Source organism: Ictalurus furcatus, chromosome 9, assembly GCF_023375685.1.
Source record: "Ictalurus furcatus strain D&B chromosome 9, Billie_1.0, whole genome shotgun sequence".
In the NCBI taxonomy this organism is placed as follows: Eukaryota; Metazoa; Chordata; class Actinopteri; order Siluriformes; family Ictaluridae; genus Ictalurus; species Ictalurus furcatus.
In genome coordinates this window covers 5,193,708-5,208,950 of record NC_071263.1, presented here as the reverse complement: position 1 = coordinate 5,208,950, position 15,243 = coordinate 5,193,708, and the positions used below count along the sequence as shown (strand labels likewise).

Below are 15,243 nucleotides of genomic sequence, written 5' to 3'. Positions count from 1 at the left end.
TTCAGTGGATCTGTGGTAGAAAAGAACACTGTAGAACATGCTGTTGTTTCTTTGTGTGTAGGCAGTACAGCAAGTCATCTCCAACCTGCTGATCTCTCACATCGAGCTGCGCTCAGAGGAGAGTCCAGACGTTCGGGCCCACACCCATCAGCGCAGTGTGGACAAGATTGTTGTCCCTTTAGGAGAGTCACTCACTGGATACCAGTCTCGGTACTTACAGGTAGGATGCAGATGATCTCTGTGTGGTTACCGATTGCCCCTGGGTTTAAATAACCATAATCATAAACTGTTCAGGTATCGATCAGAGTGCACCTCAATGCTGTTCTATTTTCCTGAAGAATTTGTGTTACACACACACTGTCCACTTTAATAGGAACACCTGCACCTATTCTCGTTCAAGCATTTATCCAATCAGCAGCAGAGAAAAACTTCACCTTGTGCCATCCCCTTCACCACGGTTGTAATTACTATAGACTTCCTATCAGCTTAAACCAGTTTGGTCATGTTCCTCTGACTTCGCTCATCAACAAGGCGTGTCAACCCAAAGAAATGCTGCTCACTGGAAGGGGTTTTTTTTTTTTTTTTGGTCCCAGGAGATAAACAGGTTCTGAACTACTCGAACAGGCAGAGTCGCAGTTGCTGCCACGTGATTGACTGATTGGATGCTTGTGTAAATACACAGGTGTTCCTAATAAAGTGGACAGTGAGTGTTTATCGTAAAGCTCTGAAACACAGACAGGTGACGTTGATCAGCTGATATCACTTTCGTGAATATGTAACAATTTAGTCTTTACTATTTTACAAAATTGCTTTGTATTTAAGGCACAGTTAAAGTAAGCTTGCACATGTAAAGAATTATTGGCACCCTTGGTAAAGACGAGTTTAAATAAAAAAAAATGATAAAAGATTCTTTGTATTTAATTAACTTAATTTCACACTGAAAATATAGGTGTCTACTTTCCTTTTCTGTATGCCTGCATCAGTCGGTTATTCCAGTTGAATGATTTAGAGTAATCTGTTGATTATATTAGTCTAATCCAGGAGTGCTTAATCTGGGGGGGTTGTGGTGCTAAAAAAAGACAATCTCCAGGATACTGTCGATTAACAGTCATGCATGATCAGCTCTTGTACCACAGCAAAGTATGATTGCTGGTCCAGTGTGTTTAGGTGTATTTATATAAATATCAGCTGTCCAATCTAACACTAAACTGTATTCGCTGAACTTTTGAGCCGAATGTGTCAAAACATCTGAATGAACAAACTGACCTTACACAACATCTTCGTTTACGTGACAAATTACGGTTTACATCACCAGAAACGAGAATTTTTTTCCCCTGCCATTCAGAGCGCATAAAAAGAATACGTGTAATATTCGTTACATTGAAGAGGTTTTGGTTAATGGTGAGTACGTGTGCTGTTTTTTTCTCTTGGGGGTAGATGGCACACTAAAGCCTTGACTGTGTCCACATTTTAGAATAATAATAATAATGTCACCTTCTTCTGAACCGCCCTGTGATGCTGCATAAGCAGAAGTTCGAACAGATGGTTCAGCTTGGCTTGTCTCAGAGGACACCCATGTTACTCTTCAACCTGGTATCTGTGGTATGGTAGGGGAGAGCTGGATGATGGGTGGGAATTGGCAGGTGACCAAATTCTGGATTCTAGAAAGAAAACAACGGAGGAAAAAACTAAAACTGAAATTGATTACTTGTACTTTTTTTTTTGGAGCAAGACACTCACCGTGTCACCAAGGTGTCCGCGGATCCTTAACAAGTCTTGAAATGTCTTCAATTTCTTAATGTTAAAATAAGGCCGCAATTAGCATTAAAATGTCTTAAATCCACGTTTCAAAGGTCTTAAAAATCTAACTGAACTGACACCGTAAAGAAGGTTTAGATTTTATTTTCGTTCGTTGCTTTTTGAAATCGAAAACCCGTGCCACCATGTTGCACTCAGTGTGTATTTGTACCCCCAAATAAAAATGTATTATTATTATTATTAAGTGTTATTCAGTGCAATAGTAATATTCAAAATAGCAACGTTTAAGAAAAAAAATTCTTCTTTGCAAAAATGTATTTACATTTATAACACTACTTGTTACATTACCCTGACATTAAATTACCAAAAAAAAAATCTAGTAAACTCTGCTGCAAGGGGGTTTCTAATACAGCTGCTAGGGAGTGAGGATAAATTTGACATCTTTTTCTCTTCTGACTGCTGTAATCCATCTCTATATATTTTTTCCTCTTTTGGAAAGTCATAGAATTCATTGAAATACTGGATTTTTTTTTCTTTCACTGAGCAAACGGTAATGCAAAAAGCATATTCGCTGCAGTCTCCCATCTTCCTCTATAGAACTTTTACCCTGCTATAGTTTACTTAAACCCAGAAATGGACGTATACGCATGAACAATATAGCCGATGTCTCGTGTCGCATGATTGATATGACGTGCAGAGCTGTGAAGTGCTGATAAGTGCAGATACCCTGTTACCCTTCGCCTCGCGACCGCTTCTGCAACTTTACGTTCCGTTCAATGTTCTGGTGTCCTGGCAGATTTGACTGTTAAACAGCTGTAAATCTTTTACATATATATGTGTTAATAACATGTCTCTGACAAGCATATGTGCCTGCGAGCAAGAAGGTGTTCTAACCACAGAATTGAGTCTCATTAAAGCACTGATGTATTTATACCCCAATTCTTGCTAGGGCGCTTAAACAAGATGGAATTTATTTATAGGTTTTTGTTTTTTTTACACAAAATAATCTCTCTGTAGGGATCATACATGAACTAAGCCTCTGCTTCATGAATGTTTGAATAGGTTTATACTGTATATAAAATCTCTGGGGACCAGACGAATACATGACGCGTACACAACTCATTTCTGTACGTTTACTTATGGCCCTCTTGCAAAGCTACTGTTGCAAAACAGGACTGTTACACCACATGGACACAAAGTCAGTGTTGGTCCTTTTCTTTATTTAGACAGAAGTTAACAAAAACAAACATGAAGCACACAGTAGCTTTTCTCCCCCAGTCCCAGATCCCAAGTGACCAGAGTGTTAGTGTAGTTATTTTGCAGATATTTTGCAGACATTTTACCGGTTCTAACTGGTTCATATAATACTTTGATTGTACTGTTGTACTATATATAGCATTAAAAAAGAGATTAGAAGTTACTTCTAAACTCAAATGCAGCAAGTAAAATAAAACCTGAATATCTATATAATAAAATAAAAAAAATATTTAATAAAAATAGTACTACTATTCTATCTATACTAACACTATGACCATTAAAAATATGCACTACCCTAACGATCACTCTCACTAGAGCAGCAGTGGTACTTACACATTCAGTAAAGCTGCACAGAACACAAACAAGACTCATGAACCTGGCTGTAAGATCGACTGTATGAAGGTCAGAGTGGTTCATTTCACACAGAAGGATAAAAAAAAGGCATGAATAATAAGGTACATTGTCATGCATGTTGTCAGAGTAGTGTTTTTGGTTTGCAGTAACATTTTTATTGCCAAGTTCATTCTTTTTTTTTTTTTTTTTAACGGCAAGTGTCTTTTCTTGCTCTGTATTAAGCCCCATCACAGCTGCAACTGAAGCACACTGCTCTACTTTGTATTAACCTTTTATGGCAATTCCTGTAGAACTTGGTGTGTCTTGAGCAATCAGTGTCAAGTTTTTTGAGAATAATCAGTCATACGCCATTTTTTTGTGGTGCATTAAGCTAAGCCCATTATAATTATACAGCATGAACAAGGCTTCCTTTAAGCTTTTCTTGAATCTTAATTAGTGAAGCTTCATTTCCTTTAGAATTTCAAGGAAAAGCAGTAATAAACATGAATAATAATAATAAAAAACATACATAGACATGGCATGTGCAAGTACATTTTTAAAAAAGAATTTGATGTGTGAGAACTGAGTAGGAATTTGCTTCCAACACAACTTTATTATTATTTTTTATTTCAGTAAAAACAAAAGAACACTGGTTTTACTGAGGAGCAAAAGCTATGACAAATCACAGCCAAGAGATCAGGACAGAAAATGTTATTCATGTTTCCACAACTTAAAGCAGACCTGCCAACCTTTACACATCATTTTGCATGAAGGAACTTCGCATTTTAAAAATTGCTAGGAGGAGTTATTCAGAAATACACCCCCCCCCCCCCCCCCAAAAAAAAACAAAAAAAGAGCAGTCTTCCTATTTCACTCCGGGAAGTGTGCTTGTTCAAGCTGTAGACTGGGGCAAATAAGCAGGTGCAGGGTCGGGTGTTTCCATGGGAATCCCTTCACTGCCTTTGAATGAACCATATCTCATTAACACGGTGCGCTGCTGCAGGGTTTGTGTAGCCAGCTACGATGAAGGAGTTGGTGATATACAGCCCGGGAGAATCCAGTATTTCTGCCAGAGTGTTGATCTGACTCATGAGGGTAGTCTCATTTGTAGCCCCCGTGAAGGCCCTGGGAAATGGAAAGCACCTTGAATTGCTAATTGGCTGACAGATACATAACAGGGGTTAGATAATGAACCTGCATGCACATTTTCACAGTAAATATCTTTAGGCTGTATACTCTGGCATCAACAATGGCATATCATTAAAGTAAATATTATGCGTTTGACGGTTGTCACAGAGGTAGCAACGTAGCATGTTTATAAGAGTAATGGATTACACAGTCTAAGAGTTTTCAGTGTGTTGCGTCCTCTGCACAGAGAAACGGAGGATGCTGTGGTGTCACCGCTGTGGGCAGTCCAGGGGCAGGAGGTGGGTTGTGAAATCTTTTGGGGGAGTTTCTCACACAACTGGAGTGAGAAAATCGATTTGGTTGATCAAAAGAAATGGATTTTAATAAATATTATTGAAAAAGTCAACCGTGAGGTAATCATGTCACTGTAACAACATTAAAGTTACAGCACCTGCTAGAGGCCAAAGAACTGAAACACATTTTCTAGTTGTGAACCTTATAGCTGACCTGGTGTAGACTGTAGTAGCAGTCCACTCCTCAATCACTATGTCAGGGTCAAGAGGCTGTGGTGGCTGAGCCTGGTGGTTTGAGGGAAGATAGTAAGCTATGGTGACGGCTCTAGAAAAGCTCGTGTTTGCCTCCTCCATGCGCACCACTGTCAGGATGGGTATGGTCATGCCCAGATAAATACCTATAATGCAAAACACAAGACACACAGCCAGCTGACACACAGTCGCGTGATTCGGCAAATTGGTGAACAATGTTTTTTTGTTGCATCTATATTTTTTCCCCATTCCAGTTACCTAAAGAATTCTGCTGGCAAATGTATCTCATGATCTTCATGAAGCCGTAGCCAATGCTCTGTTCGTATGTGTCCTCTTTGACCGTGATGCAGGCCCAGTGCGCTTTGTCATAGTGGCGCGTCTCATAAAGTACGTCCCCGCACTGCAAGGCAATAAAAAATGTTTTACTTTATGTTTAGAAGGATATCAGAAAGATACAATTTCCTCACTTGGATGAAACGCACTATTCTGCGTTCGAACGCGCGATCTCCTGATAACAGCGTGAATGTGTTTTTCTGCACTTGGGAGCTACGCTTCTGTTTTATTTATACCTCTCCAAAACAACTAATTGGCAAATAATTAAGGCAGGACAGACTAACACGCTTGGTTCAGTACCGTACACTGGTGGCACTAATGTTCAGATACCACTGAAGGCCTGAAGGATAGTTCACCCAAAAATGAAAATTCTGTCATCATTTACTCACCCTCATGTCGTTCCAAGTCTGTATGCGTTTCTTTCTTCCGTGGAACACAAGAAAAGGTATTTTGAAGAATGTTGGTAACCAAACAGTTTTGGTGCCCATTGTCTTCCATTGTATGGAAAAAATAAACACGGACCTTTTCTCAAAATATCTTCGTTTGAAATATCTTCCACAGAAGAAAGTCAGTCGTATAGGTAGGGAACAATATGAGGGTGAGTAAATGATGACGATTTTAATTTTTGAGTGAACTGTCCCTTTAATTAACTGCATCAAGAATGTTGAACCCGCACCATTATGTATTCCAGACAGTAGTGCTGGACAGAAGAGTTCTTATTAGAAGATATTCTCTAATAAGAGAATAGGATCTACGTCATCACTTAATTTGAGCTGGGAAAATAACCAGACTGGAGTTGGGATGCGCTGAAAATGCGCTTGTTGACGATAAGCCTGTGTCTAGTCCGGTATAATCCTGTTAATAAGGCCTCTGGGCATTAACAGGGAAGACCACTCTGAAGTCCTAACAGTTTTTGAATAACAAGCTTTTCATATTACCAGATTTGTATAAATATATCATAAACGTTTGCTTCATCTGGAATACCGAAGCAGTCAAAGTTCCAAATACAAAGAACACATTTTAACAAAGTCAACACAGCATTAATGTGGCATTAGAATATTGTGATTGTTAATACAATGGTCAGTGTCTAATAGCACTAGTTCAATAATGTGCGTAAACAGCCTCGCATAATGGTATGTGGTTTTCATTTTCATTCTCTTTTTACATATGTGGTGCAGTCAGAAGTCAGTTATTTAATAAATTAAAAGAGCTTATTTTGACTGCAAAGGATGGAGCTTTTCATTACGACCATTTGAATGCCAAGCAGTCGTGTTTTTCAGGGGAAAACATTTCAGCCCTCACAAACAGAGCAAAGGCTGCTAGGGAAGTATTAATTCACCTTCGTGAATAGCTCGCTGTGGTTCCAAACGTCGTGTAATAAAAGCGGTCATCTTATCGTAGGGAGCTCAAGAGTTTGAGTCCCAACGATGTCACAGCCATCCGTAGCCAGAAGAGCAAAATTGACCGCGCTCTCTGGTGGGAGGGGTGCCATTACTTTCTCTCCCTGCCGATCACATCAACACTGAGTTTGTGATCTCATATATGTGGAAGAGGGCTGATAGCGTTTTCCTCCAAGTGTGTTATGCTGCCTCAGAGGAAGCACTTTTTTGGCAAAACCAGATTGGAGAGAAAATGCCTTTGTAATTCCAATATATAATCTCCAACTGTTTTTGACTTTTCACGCTTGACAATGTGCATATTACGTTCATGCCTCTGTATTTATGTACGAGTTGTGTTAAAATGTGTGTTACTGCACAGTCACTAAACTGAAGTGACTTCGCAGGAGTTCACTGCCTGCCGTCAGTCAGCTGTGAGCGAGATTTATCAGCAATTTCACGTGGTATTGTTTTACAATGATGATCAAAATGACGGTACATTGAAAAGACATCAATAAATGAGAAATCCGCACTCATAAACCACAGTCCCCAGGGTTTATTTACCATAATTCACAAAAAGAAAAAAGAAACAAAATAGGTGATAAAGTTTCCAACTATATGTGTAGGATCTGTAGTATATTTTATTTTGTTGTATTTGTTTGCTTGTATTTTATAGAAGGTGGTTGTCATGGTCTCATCCTTTCTAGTGTGTGTGGGAGACTAAACACCGTGAAACATTGGATTTTAAGTTCAAATCTAAGACTTAGAAAAGTTCATGTTCAAATTCAATTCATTTCTAGTAAAATCGTACTACTGGTTTGTTGTGCTCAATAGGTGCTTCTACTTTTACCTTAAATGGACAACTCAACCGGCGCCCATAACTCCTACTCTAAAGAGTGAATTTGGAAGAAAGAAAAAAAAAATCTAAGAAATTCCGTTGAATGTGATCCAATTAGTCAGGATTAACATAAAAATAATTTTTTTGCACAAATATTATTGTGTGCTGGTTAAAGCGGCCATTTCGTTAATAATGTCAGTCACTCTTCTCTTATTCTCGTCTTATTATTCATTATGACATGAGGTTCTTCGGCAGTGTCGAATAATTTAAATATTGATTGACTAACTTAATCAATTAAAATAAATAAACTAATCAATATTTATAAAATGTTTTATGTTTATGAAATAAACTATGCATGAAAATGCCTGCAAAGGCACCCAGATTATAAATATTCCTACCTTCTCCTTGCGTGAGAGGAGTGTGAAGGGAACTGTTTCCCGCTCGTGTGCGCCATTATTGTTAGAAGTTAGCTGCTGAATGGGTTCTGCCATATCTGTGAAGTCAAGACGAGGAAATGTGAACCAAATGAACATTGTAAGAGAATACCACACACACTTACATAAAACATGAAGCAAGGCTCCTCCTTTCCGTTTCACTGCTTGATGATGAGAGTAACTTTTGCTGCAGTTAAAGTAAGGATTTATGTTACAGTGAGATTAGTTCACCTTGTAATACGTTTTCCAAAATACACTATAAATACTTATACTGAACATTAGCACTGCTGTGATTCTGCTTTTATACAGTAGTTCTTACAAACAAGAAATTCATATAGCATAACTGACGTTTCAGACAAAATATGGCCAAATATTTTGTTTAATTTTGCTCCGTCAACAAAAACGGTTCCAAAAAGAAGCCACGGCTGGATAAAGCGTTGCGTGTTGCCATGCAAACGCACAGACTGACTGACAGCCTGTAGTAAGTGTAATAACCGTTTCGATGTAAAGAAGATACTGCTAGATTTTATGTAGCAAAAACAGACAAGCTGAGTGATACAAACTAAATGTACCAGCACTGTTAGACTAAATATCAGAACTCTTGGAACATCAGTAGTCCAATCAAAATAGTATGTGGAAGAAGGCAGACAGCAGTTTGAAAATATGCATCTGGCTGTCTTCACGTGTCTGAGGGAGCATGTGTTAATGGGGAAACAACATGAATGTGGATGAACCGTTTCTGTGACGAACCAATCTTTCATTTTAATTCAGTTTAGTTTTATTTGTATAGCACTTTTAACAATGGACCTTGTCACAAAGCAGCTTTACAGAAATGTAAAAATAAAGTTTATAACTATCATCATTTCTAAGGCTATATTGCTAATGCTGGCGTTTATGTAATAAATTAAGAGTAGGTTGTCATATGTATATAAGGTGTGTGTGTGTGAATTTTCTATATTTCAGCATAAATGACCTAAAACATCAGATTTTCATACAAGTCTTTAAAATAGACAAAGAGAACCCAATTAAACAAATGAGACAAAAATATTATACTTTGTCAATTATTTATTGAGGAAAATGATCCACCATTTCAGATCTGTGAGTGGCAAAAGTATGTGAACCTTTGCTTTCCGTATCTGGTGTGATCCTCTTGTGCAGCAATAACTGTAACTAAATGTTTGGGGTGTGTTGATCGGCACATCGGCTTGGAGGAATTTTAGCCCGTTCCTCAGTACAGAACAGCTTCAACACTGGGATGTTGGTGGGTTTCCTCACATGAACTGCTTGCTTCAGGTTCTTCCACAACATTTCTGTAGGATTAACGTCAGGACTTTGACTTGGCCATTCCAAAACATTAACTTTATTCTTTAACCATTCTTTAGTAGAAAGACTTGTGTGCTTGGGGTCGTTGTCTTGCTGTATGCCCCACTTTCTCTTGAGATTCAGTTCATGAACAGATGTCCTGATATTTTCATTTAGAAATCTCTGGTATAATTCAGAATTCATTGTTCCACCAATGATGTTACGTCGTCCAGGCCCAGATGCAGCAAAACAGGCCCAAACCACGATACTACCACCACCATGTTTCACAGATAGGATAAAACTCTTATGCTGGAATGCAGTGTTTTCCTTTCTCCGAACATAACGCTTTTCATTTAAGGGTTTGTAACCTTTTCCAGCCTGATGACCATCAACAACTTTCAGAAAATAAATTTCCACAAACACGTGTTGTGAAGATCAGACTTTGATAGATCCCTGTTCTTTAAATAAGACAGGGCGCTCACTCACACCTGAGTGACATCCCATTGATTAAAAACACCTGCCTCTAATTTTCACCTTCAAATTAACTGCTAATCCTAGAGGTTCATATTTTTTTGCCACTCTCAGATGAGAAATATTGGATCATTTCCCTCAATAAATAAATGACCAAGTATAACATTTTTTTGTCTCATTTAATTGGGTTCTTTTTATCTACTTTTAAGACGTGTGTGGAAAAAAATCTGATGTTTTTGCTCATATTTATGCAGAAATATAGAAAATTCACAAACTTACATGCACCACTGTATGTTGAGGTAAATGGAACCAGAGAAAGTCAGAAAGTTATGCAGTTATTACTCGTTCTTCAGAGGCCACATGACAAACTTAGTGTTTTGAAATGCTTTATTTATTTATTTTTGGTTGGGTTGAAATAACGCACAAAAAAGGAATAAATACATTTGTTGCTAATGGGTAAATACATGAAATTCCCTGTCCTTTACTGTGGATTCACATGCCTCAATAATTTGCATTTAAGTTTACATGCAAGCATGGGCGAAAAATGCAAAAAGGTCATGCTTTGCATGACCGTCCATGGGTTCCATGCATGCACGCGCATCTTTTCCAGGAAAAAGACAAACCCTGTTGTAAAAAGCTTAACTGTATCTTGCATATTTGACATGTTTATGCTTCACTTTAATGCCCAGTGAACAGTAAAACCGAACACTGATTTTTACACTCTGTGCATTAGTGTTGGGATAAATATGGTAAAAGGCAAGAAGTTCATACTTCTCCTTGCCCTGAGCCCTGATATCCGAAGACAGTGCATTTATTCAGAAATTAGTCGTCTCTTACTGCTTAGAGCTCAAACAGATCTACGTCATATTAGTGAGTGCTCCGAATTTGTTCTTTGTGTTGTGCTCATCCCTCATGGAACATCACGATATGAGATTTGACCTGAATTTCCCCAAAGCGTTTTTGTTCCTGCAGAATACCAGACAGGTCAGACAAGCATTTCAGGAACTTGCAAGCATGATTTGAAATGCTACCTCCAGTCGATGACTTGTGCATGCCTGTTCGCACAGCAGTCTTTGTAAGTTAGACGACATTACATTAATGTTTCATTTTTTTTTCCTGTGTGATTCGTCTATAGTGCAAATATGGGACTGCACTGCTACCCATCAGCTGTTTACAAGCTAAAATTAATTACTTTATTATAAGCCATGCTTGGTGTAAATGCATGTAACAAAGAAACAGCTGCATTATTCCTGTATGTAAGGACATTTTAAATATACATTTGGCTTTTATTAAGTGATTTCAAGGCAGACTAGAATCCAGGTATACTGTGGTCCAGGTTGAAGGTAAGAAGAACAGTGTGGGTTGGAGAAAGTGCAAGAAATCACGCATGCTACAAACTAGTGAGTCAACCTATGTGACATACGTTAGACATGGCTTCTAGCTAATGTACATTCCCTTTTGGTTGCACCCTGTAATCTACTACACCCTTAGGCTGCATTCCTCTGATACTCAAATAGGTCGGCGCAGTTTGGCTTCGTTCCAGTCTGACAGCAGATCACAGGCTTGACTGAGTATGAAGACTGGAAATAGACCAGGTGATTGATTGATTGATTTATTTTTCCTTCTTCTAATCTTCATCTGTCCAGTTTGGGTGAGTCTGTGCCCATGATGGCCTCAGATTCCTGTTTGTGATGGACAGAAGTGGAACTCCGTGTGGTCTTCTGCTTTTTGTAGCCCATCCACTTCAAGATTTGATGTTTTGTGCATGTTGAGATGCTTTTCTGCTCAACACGGTTGTAAAGAGTGATTATATGAGTCTCTTAAGCCTTCCTGGGAGCTCGAGCCAATCTGGCCAGTTTCCTCTGACCTCTCTTTATCAGCAATCCGTTTCCACCAACAGAACCGTCGCTCACTCAGTGTTTTTCGCACCGTTCTGTGTAAACTCTAGAGACCGTCCTGAGTGAAGATCTCAGATCAGCAGTTTCTGAAATACTCAAACCAGAGTGAATAAGAGTGAATACTGTATAGTAATATGGTGTAATGCTCCACATTTGATCAGTATGCAAAATATTTTTTTTTCCACATTTATCTTTTTGTGTGTAGAAAAGAAACTACGCGAGAATCTGTAAAAGCTTAATCACACAGCGCTGGGTGATCAGACGCTGTAACGTTGACGTTGTGATTAATTATGTCATAAGGTGCTTTTCTGAGATATCGTGTTATACAATTATAGTTGTATAAAAAATGTTGTATTAAAAATAAAATTTGGTACAAAATCTTTAAAATGTTAACTTTCCCCCTTTTAGTAGTAAATATTTTTGTTTTTATTATTATAGTAAAAAATATTTCTTAATATAAAAATACACATTTGTTGTAGACATTAAATTGAATATTGAGTATTTTCAAAGCAGCACTACTGTATTCCTGGCAGTTTTTGAGCAAAACCTACATTGTTGCCAAAAGTATGTGGACACATGACCGTCACCCACACGCGCTTGTTGAACATCCCATTCCAGATTTAATCCCCATTTTGCTGTTATTATAATCTCAACTCTTCTGGGAAGGCTTTCTACTAGATTCTGGAGCATGACTCTGGGGATTTGTGCTCCTTCAGCTACAAGAGCATTAGTGGGATCAGACCCTGATGTCAGGTGAGAAGGCCTGAGGTGTTCGCTGGGGTTGAGGTCAGGGCTTTCTCTGTGCAGGACACTCGAGTTCTTCCACTCCAACCTTCTCAAACCATGTCTTCATGGAGCTCGCGTTGTGCACACAGAGGCATTATCAAGCTGGAACATGTTTGGGCTTCTTAATTGCAGTGAAGCGAAATTGTAATGCTCCAGCAGACAAAGACATTATAGACAATGGTGTACTTTGGACTTTGTGACAATAATTTTGGAAAGATCACACACGGGTGTGCCAGTCAGGTGCTCTCGTGATACATATCGTATATTGTAGAAATATGTTGGAGAACCATGATGTGATGTTCTCGTCATATTGCTCACCCCTAAGGTCACACGCCTCATCATAATGTTCTCTTTGTAAACACATTATTTGTAACATAAGCCACCGGAAGCCTAAGGCGCAGGATTTAAGAGGTGGAGATTATCTTCTTTAAAACTAGGTCGCCTAATAAAGTGGAGTTGGTTTTAAGAAGTTCTTAAATAAACCTACAGCTGGTCAGTTTACCTCTGGGCACTTCTATTCGGTGTCCTCTGGCGACGTCCTGCCAGTACCTCAGGAGTCTGTTCTGCTCTTCATCCTCCATCATCTCCCTCTCTTCAGCACCGCCTGTGCCGGAGTCTGAGAGCTGATCTTCGGAGAAAGACTCGAGATCTTCCAGAGTGATCATGCCATGCTGAGCTCCCGACCCCTGGCTCTCTCCTCCTCCTCCTCCTCCTCCTCCTCCTCCACCTCCTCCACCGCCATTTAACCCACAGCCCCCGCCGTCCATCATAAATCCAGCGATATCAATCACAATCTTCAGCCTACAGAGAGATATGACGGCGTGTCAGAGTTAATGAGTTAGTGCTTTGCCCTCGGAGTCCCGCATGCAACAAGTGCTCGCGTTTGGAAGCGTTTTAAAAAACCCAAACAAACAAAAAAAAACTATTTAAAAACAAGTTTTCACAACACGGCTAACCTAAACCACATAGCAACTGCTTATGGACTCGCGCGATGAGTCTCACGAGCTGCTGAACTTCATGTTTATACGCTCACGAGCGATACCACGTGATCGGACACACCACGTGATCAAGGTAGAACGAGGAAAAACTGCGATGCTGAGGACTAATGTGTACTTATTTATTTATTATAAACGTACTTATTTATAATAAACGTCTTTTTCTTTTTAGGTTCTTTCATGGTGTATAACAGTATAGACTATATACAGTATAGGTATAGTTCTTAACTCTTTTATAGTAAGGATACCATTTAACTTAATTAATTAATATACAGGACAAAAGTCTTGCCTTTAAACATAATGAAATTAAACATTTGTGCATAAAAACACGATAAGAAGCAAACAGTAATAAACTAAGAGTTTTACACAGTACCGTGTGTATATGTATGTATGTGTGTGTGTGTGTGTGTGTGTGTGTGTGTGTATAAATGTGTATAACTGGTATAATTAGTGCAGTTTTGTAAGGAAATGAGCTGTAAGCGTTATTGAGCATCTTGCAAAACCAGCCACGGTTCTTCTGGAGACTTTGACTGTCGCACTCGCTTCTTATTTTTGCAGCAAGAATTCGTTTTTTTGTTTCGTTGTTTTTTGTTTTTTTGTCTGAAAAGTGTCTCTTACTTAATATGCTGCTTTCTTTACTTACATACAAACATTTTTCTGTAACATTTCATTTTGTGCTAGAAAACAGATGTTTGAGAATTTAAAATGTTTTTTTGTACTGACTCGATAATGTAGAAGTAATAAAATAAAAAAATCTATAACAAAGCTTGTGCTAAAAATAAATAAATAAATAAATAAAAAAGGGTGCCTAAGACTTTGGCACAATACTGTGTATACATATGCATATAACTATATATAAGACTGCAGCCATAGAAACAGCTCGGCACCTGAATAGATTAGAGGCAGCGTAGCGTATTCACTTTCACATTAAATGTTTTTCTCTCTTAATTAATTAAGTCACTGTCAGCTGGTTAGATTTATGGAGCAGGCTGTGAGAATGAAAAATAACAAATGCTTTCCTAAAATAGGAGAAATGCAAGAGAATTTGATGCTGTGAGAGCACTGGGTAAGACTAATGAAACACAGAGAATTGAGAGTATTGAATAGCAGAAATTTAGGCACAAATGCACTGTATGCCTGGTTGAATCAAGGTCCTATAAAGAAATGCATGAATATTCAGTTGACCTTTACAAAGAGGAATAAAGCCATTTTAGAAAATAAGTGGTGGCCAAATATCTGAATATATTTCTGAGTTATAAGAGTGGTGTCTTAAATTACCATGAGTCAGTATAAGCTGATAGCTTTATGAAACCATTCACATTGTATAAGAGGCTAATTGGGAATATCCTAGGGAAACGATGTCAAGAATTAACAACAGGGATAAGCGGAAAACGTAATTTCTGTAGATCATAATTGTAATTTGTTTCAACAGTCTTACAGTGTTCATGTGTGCAACAGGCTTATATTACAGCCATGACCATTACAAAAGTCAAATGGAAAAATAATTAACCCGGTTCTTACTTTGCTTTGTATCAGTGTATACCGGAAGAGACACACAGTGATTGAGGACGATGGGTACTCAACACATGCTGTATAGTTTACACAAGCTCTTCCTCAGGGCACACACCGACCCACAGTAAATCACAGGCAGATAAAACCCAGTCATGTGTACACTACCAGCACTTGGTGTCCTTGAGAAAGCCATTTGCTAGGGTTAGTCATAATAGTCTTTCGTCCTTGTGTGCTTTGCACTGTGTACGTCCAATCACAGCCACCCCATTTGTCCAGG

The 15,243-nt window shown here is 38.6% G+C and overlaps 2 protein-coding genes across 4 annotated transcripts in view; one reads left to right on the top strand and one right to left on the bottom strand.

Annotated features, from left to right (window-relative positions):
- Positions 1 to 15,243, top strand: part of fancm (FA complementation group M) — a 40,297-nt gene that overhangs the window by 3,466 nt on the left and 21,588 nt on the right. For all 3 annotated transcript variants that reach the window (XM_053632416.1, XM_053632414.1, XM_053632415.1), the window contains one exon: positions 62 to 220. In XM_053632416.1, coding sequence (XP_053488391.1) covers positions 62 to 220 — 159 coding nt within the window. The remainder of the gene's footprint in view (positions 1 to 61; positions 221 to 15,243) is intronic.
- On the bottom strand, positions 2,638 to 13,470 carry soul3 (heme-binding protein soul3). The gene is made up of 5 exons (XM_053632430.1): positions 12,962 to 13,470; positions 7,967 to 8,061; positions 5,280 to 5,421; positions 4,984 to 5,167; positions 2,638 to 4,473 (listed from the first exon to the last, which is right to left on the bottom strand). Exons 1-5 carry the CDS (start codon positions 13,227 to 13,229, stop codon positions 4,302 to 4,304), a joined length of 861 nt encoding a protein of 286 aa, XP_053488405.1. The 5' UTR covers positions 13,230 to 13,470; the 3' UTR covers positions 2,638 to 4,301.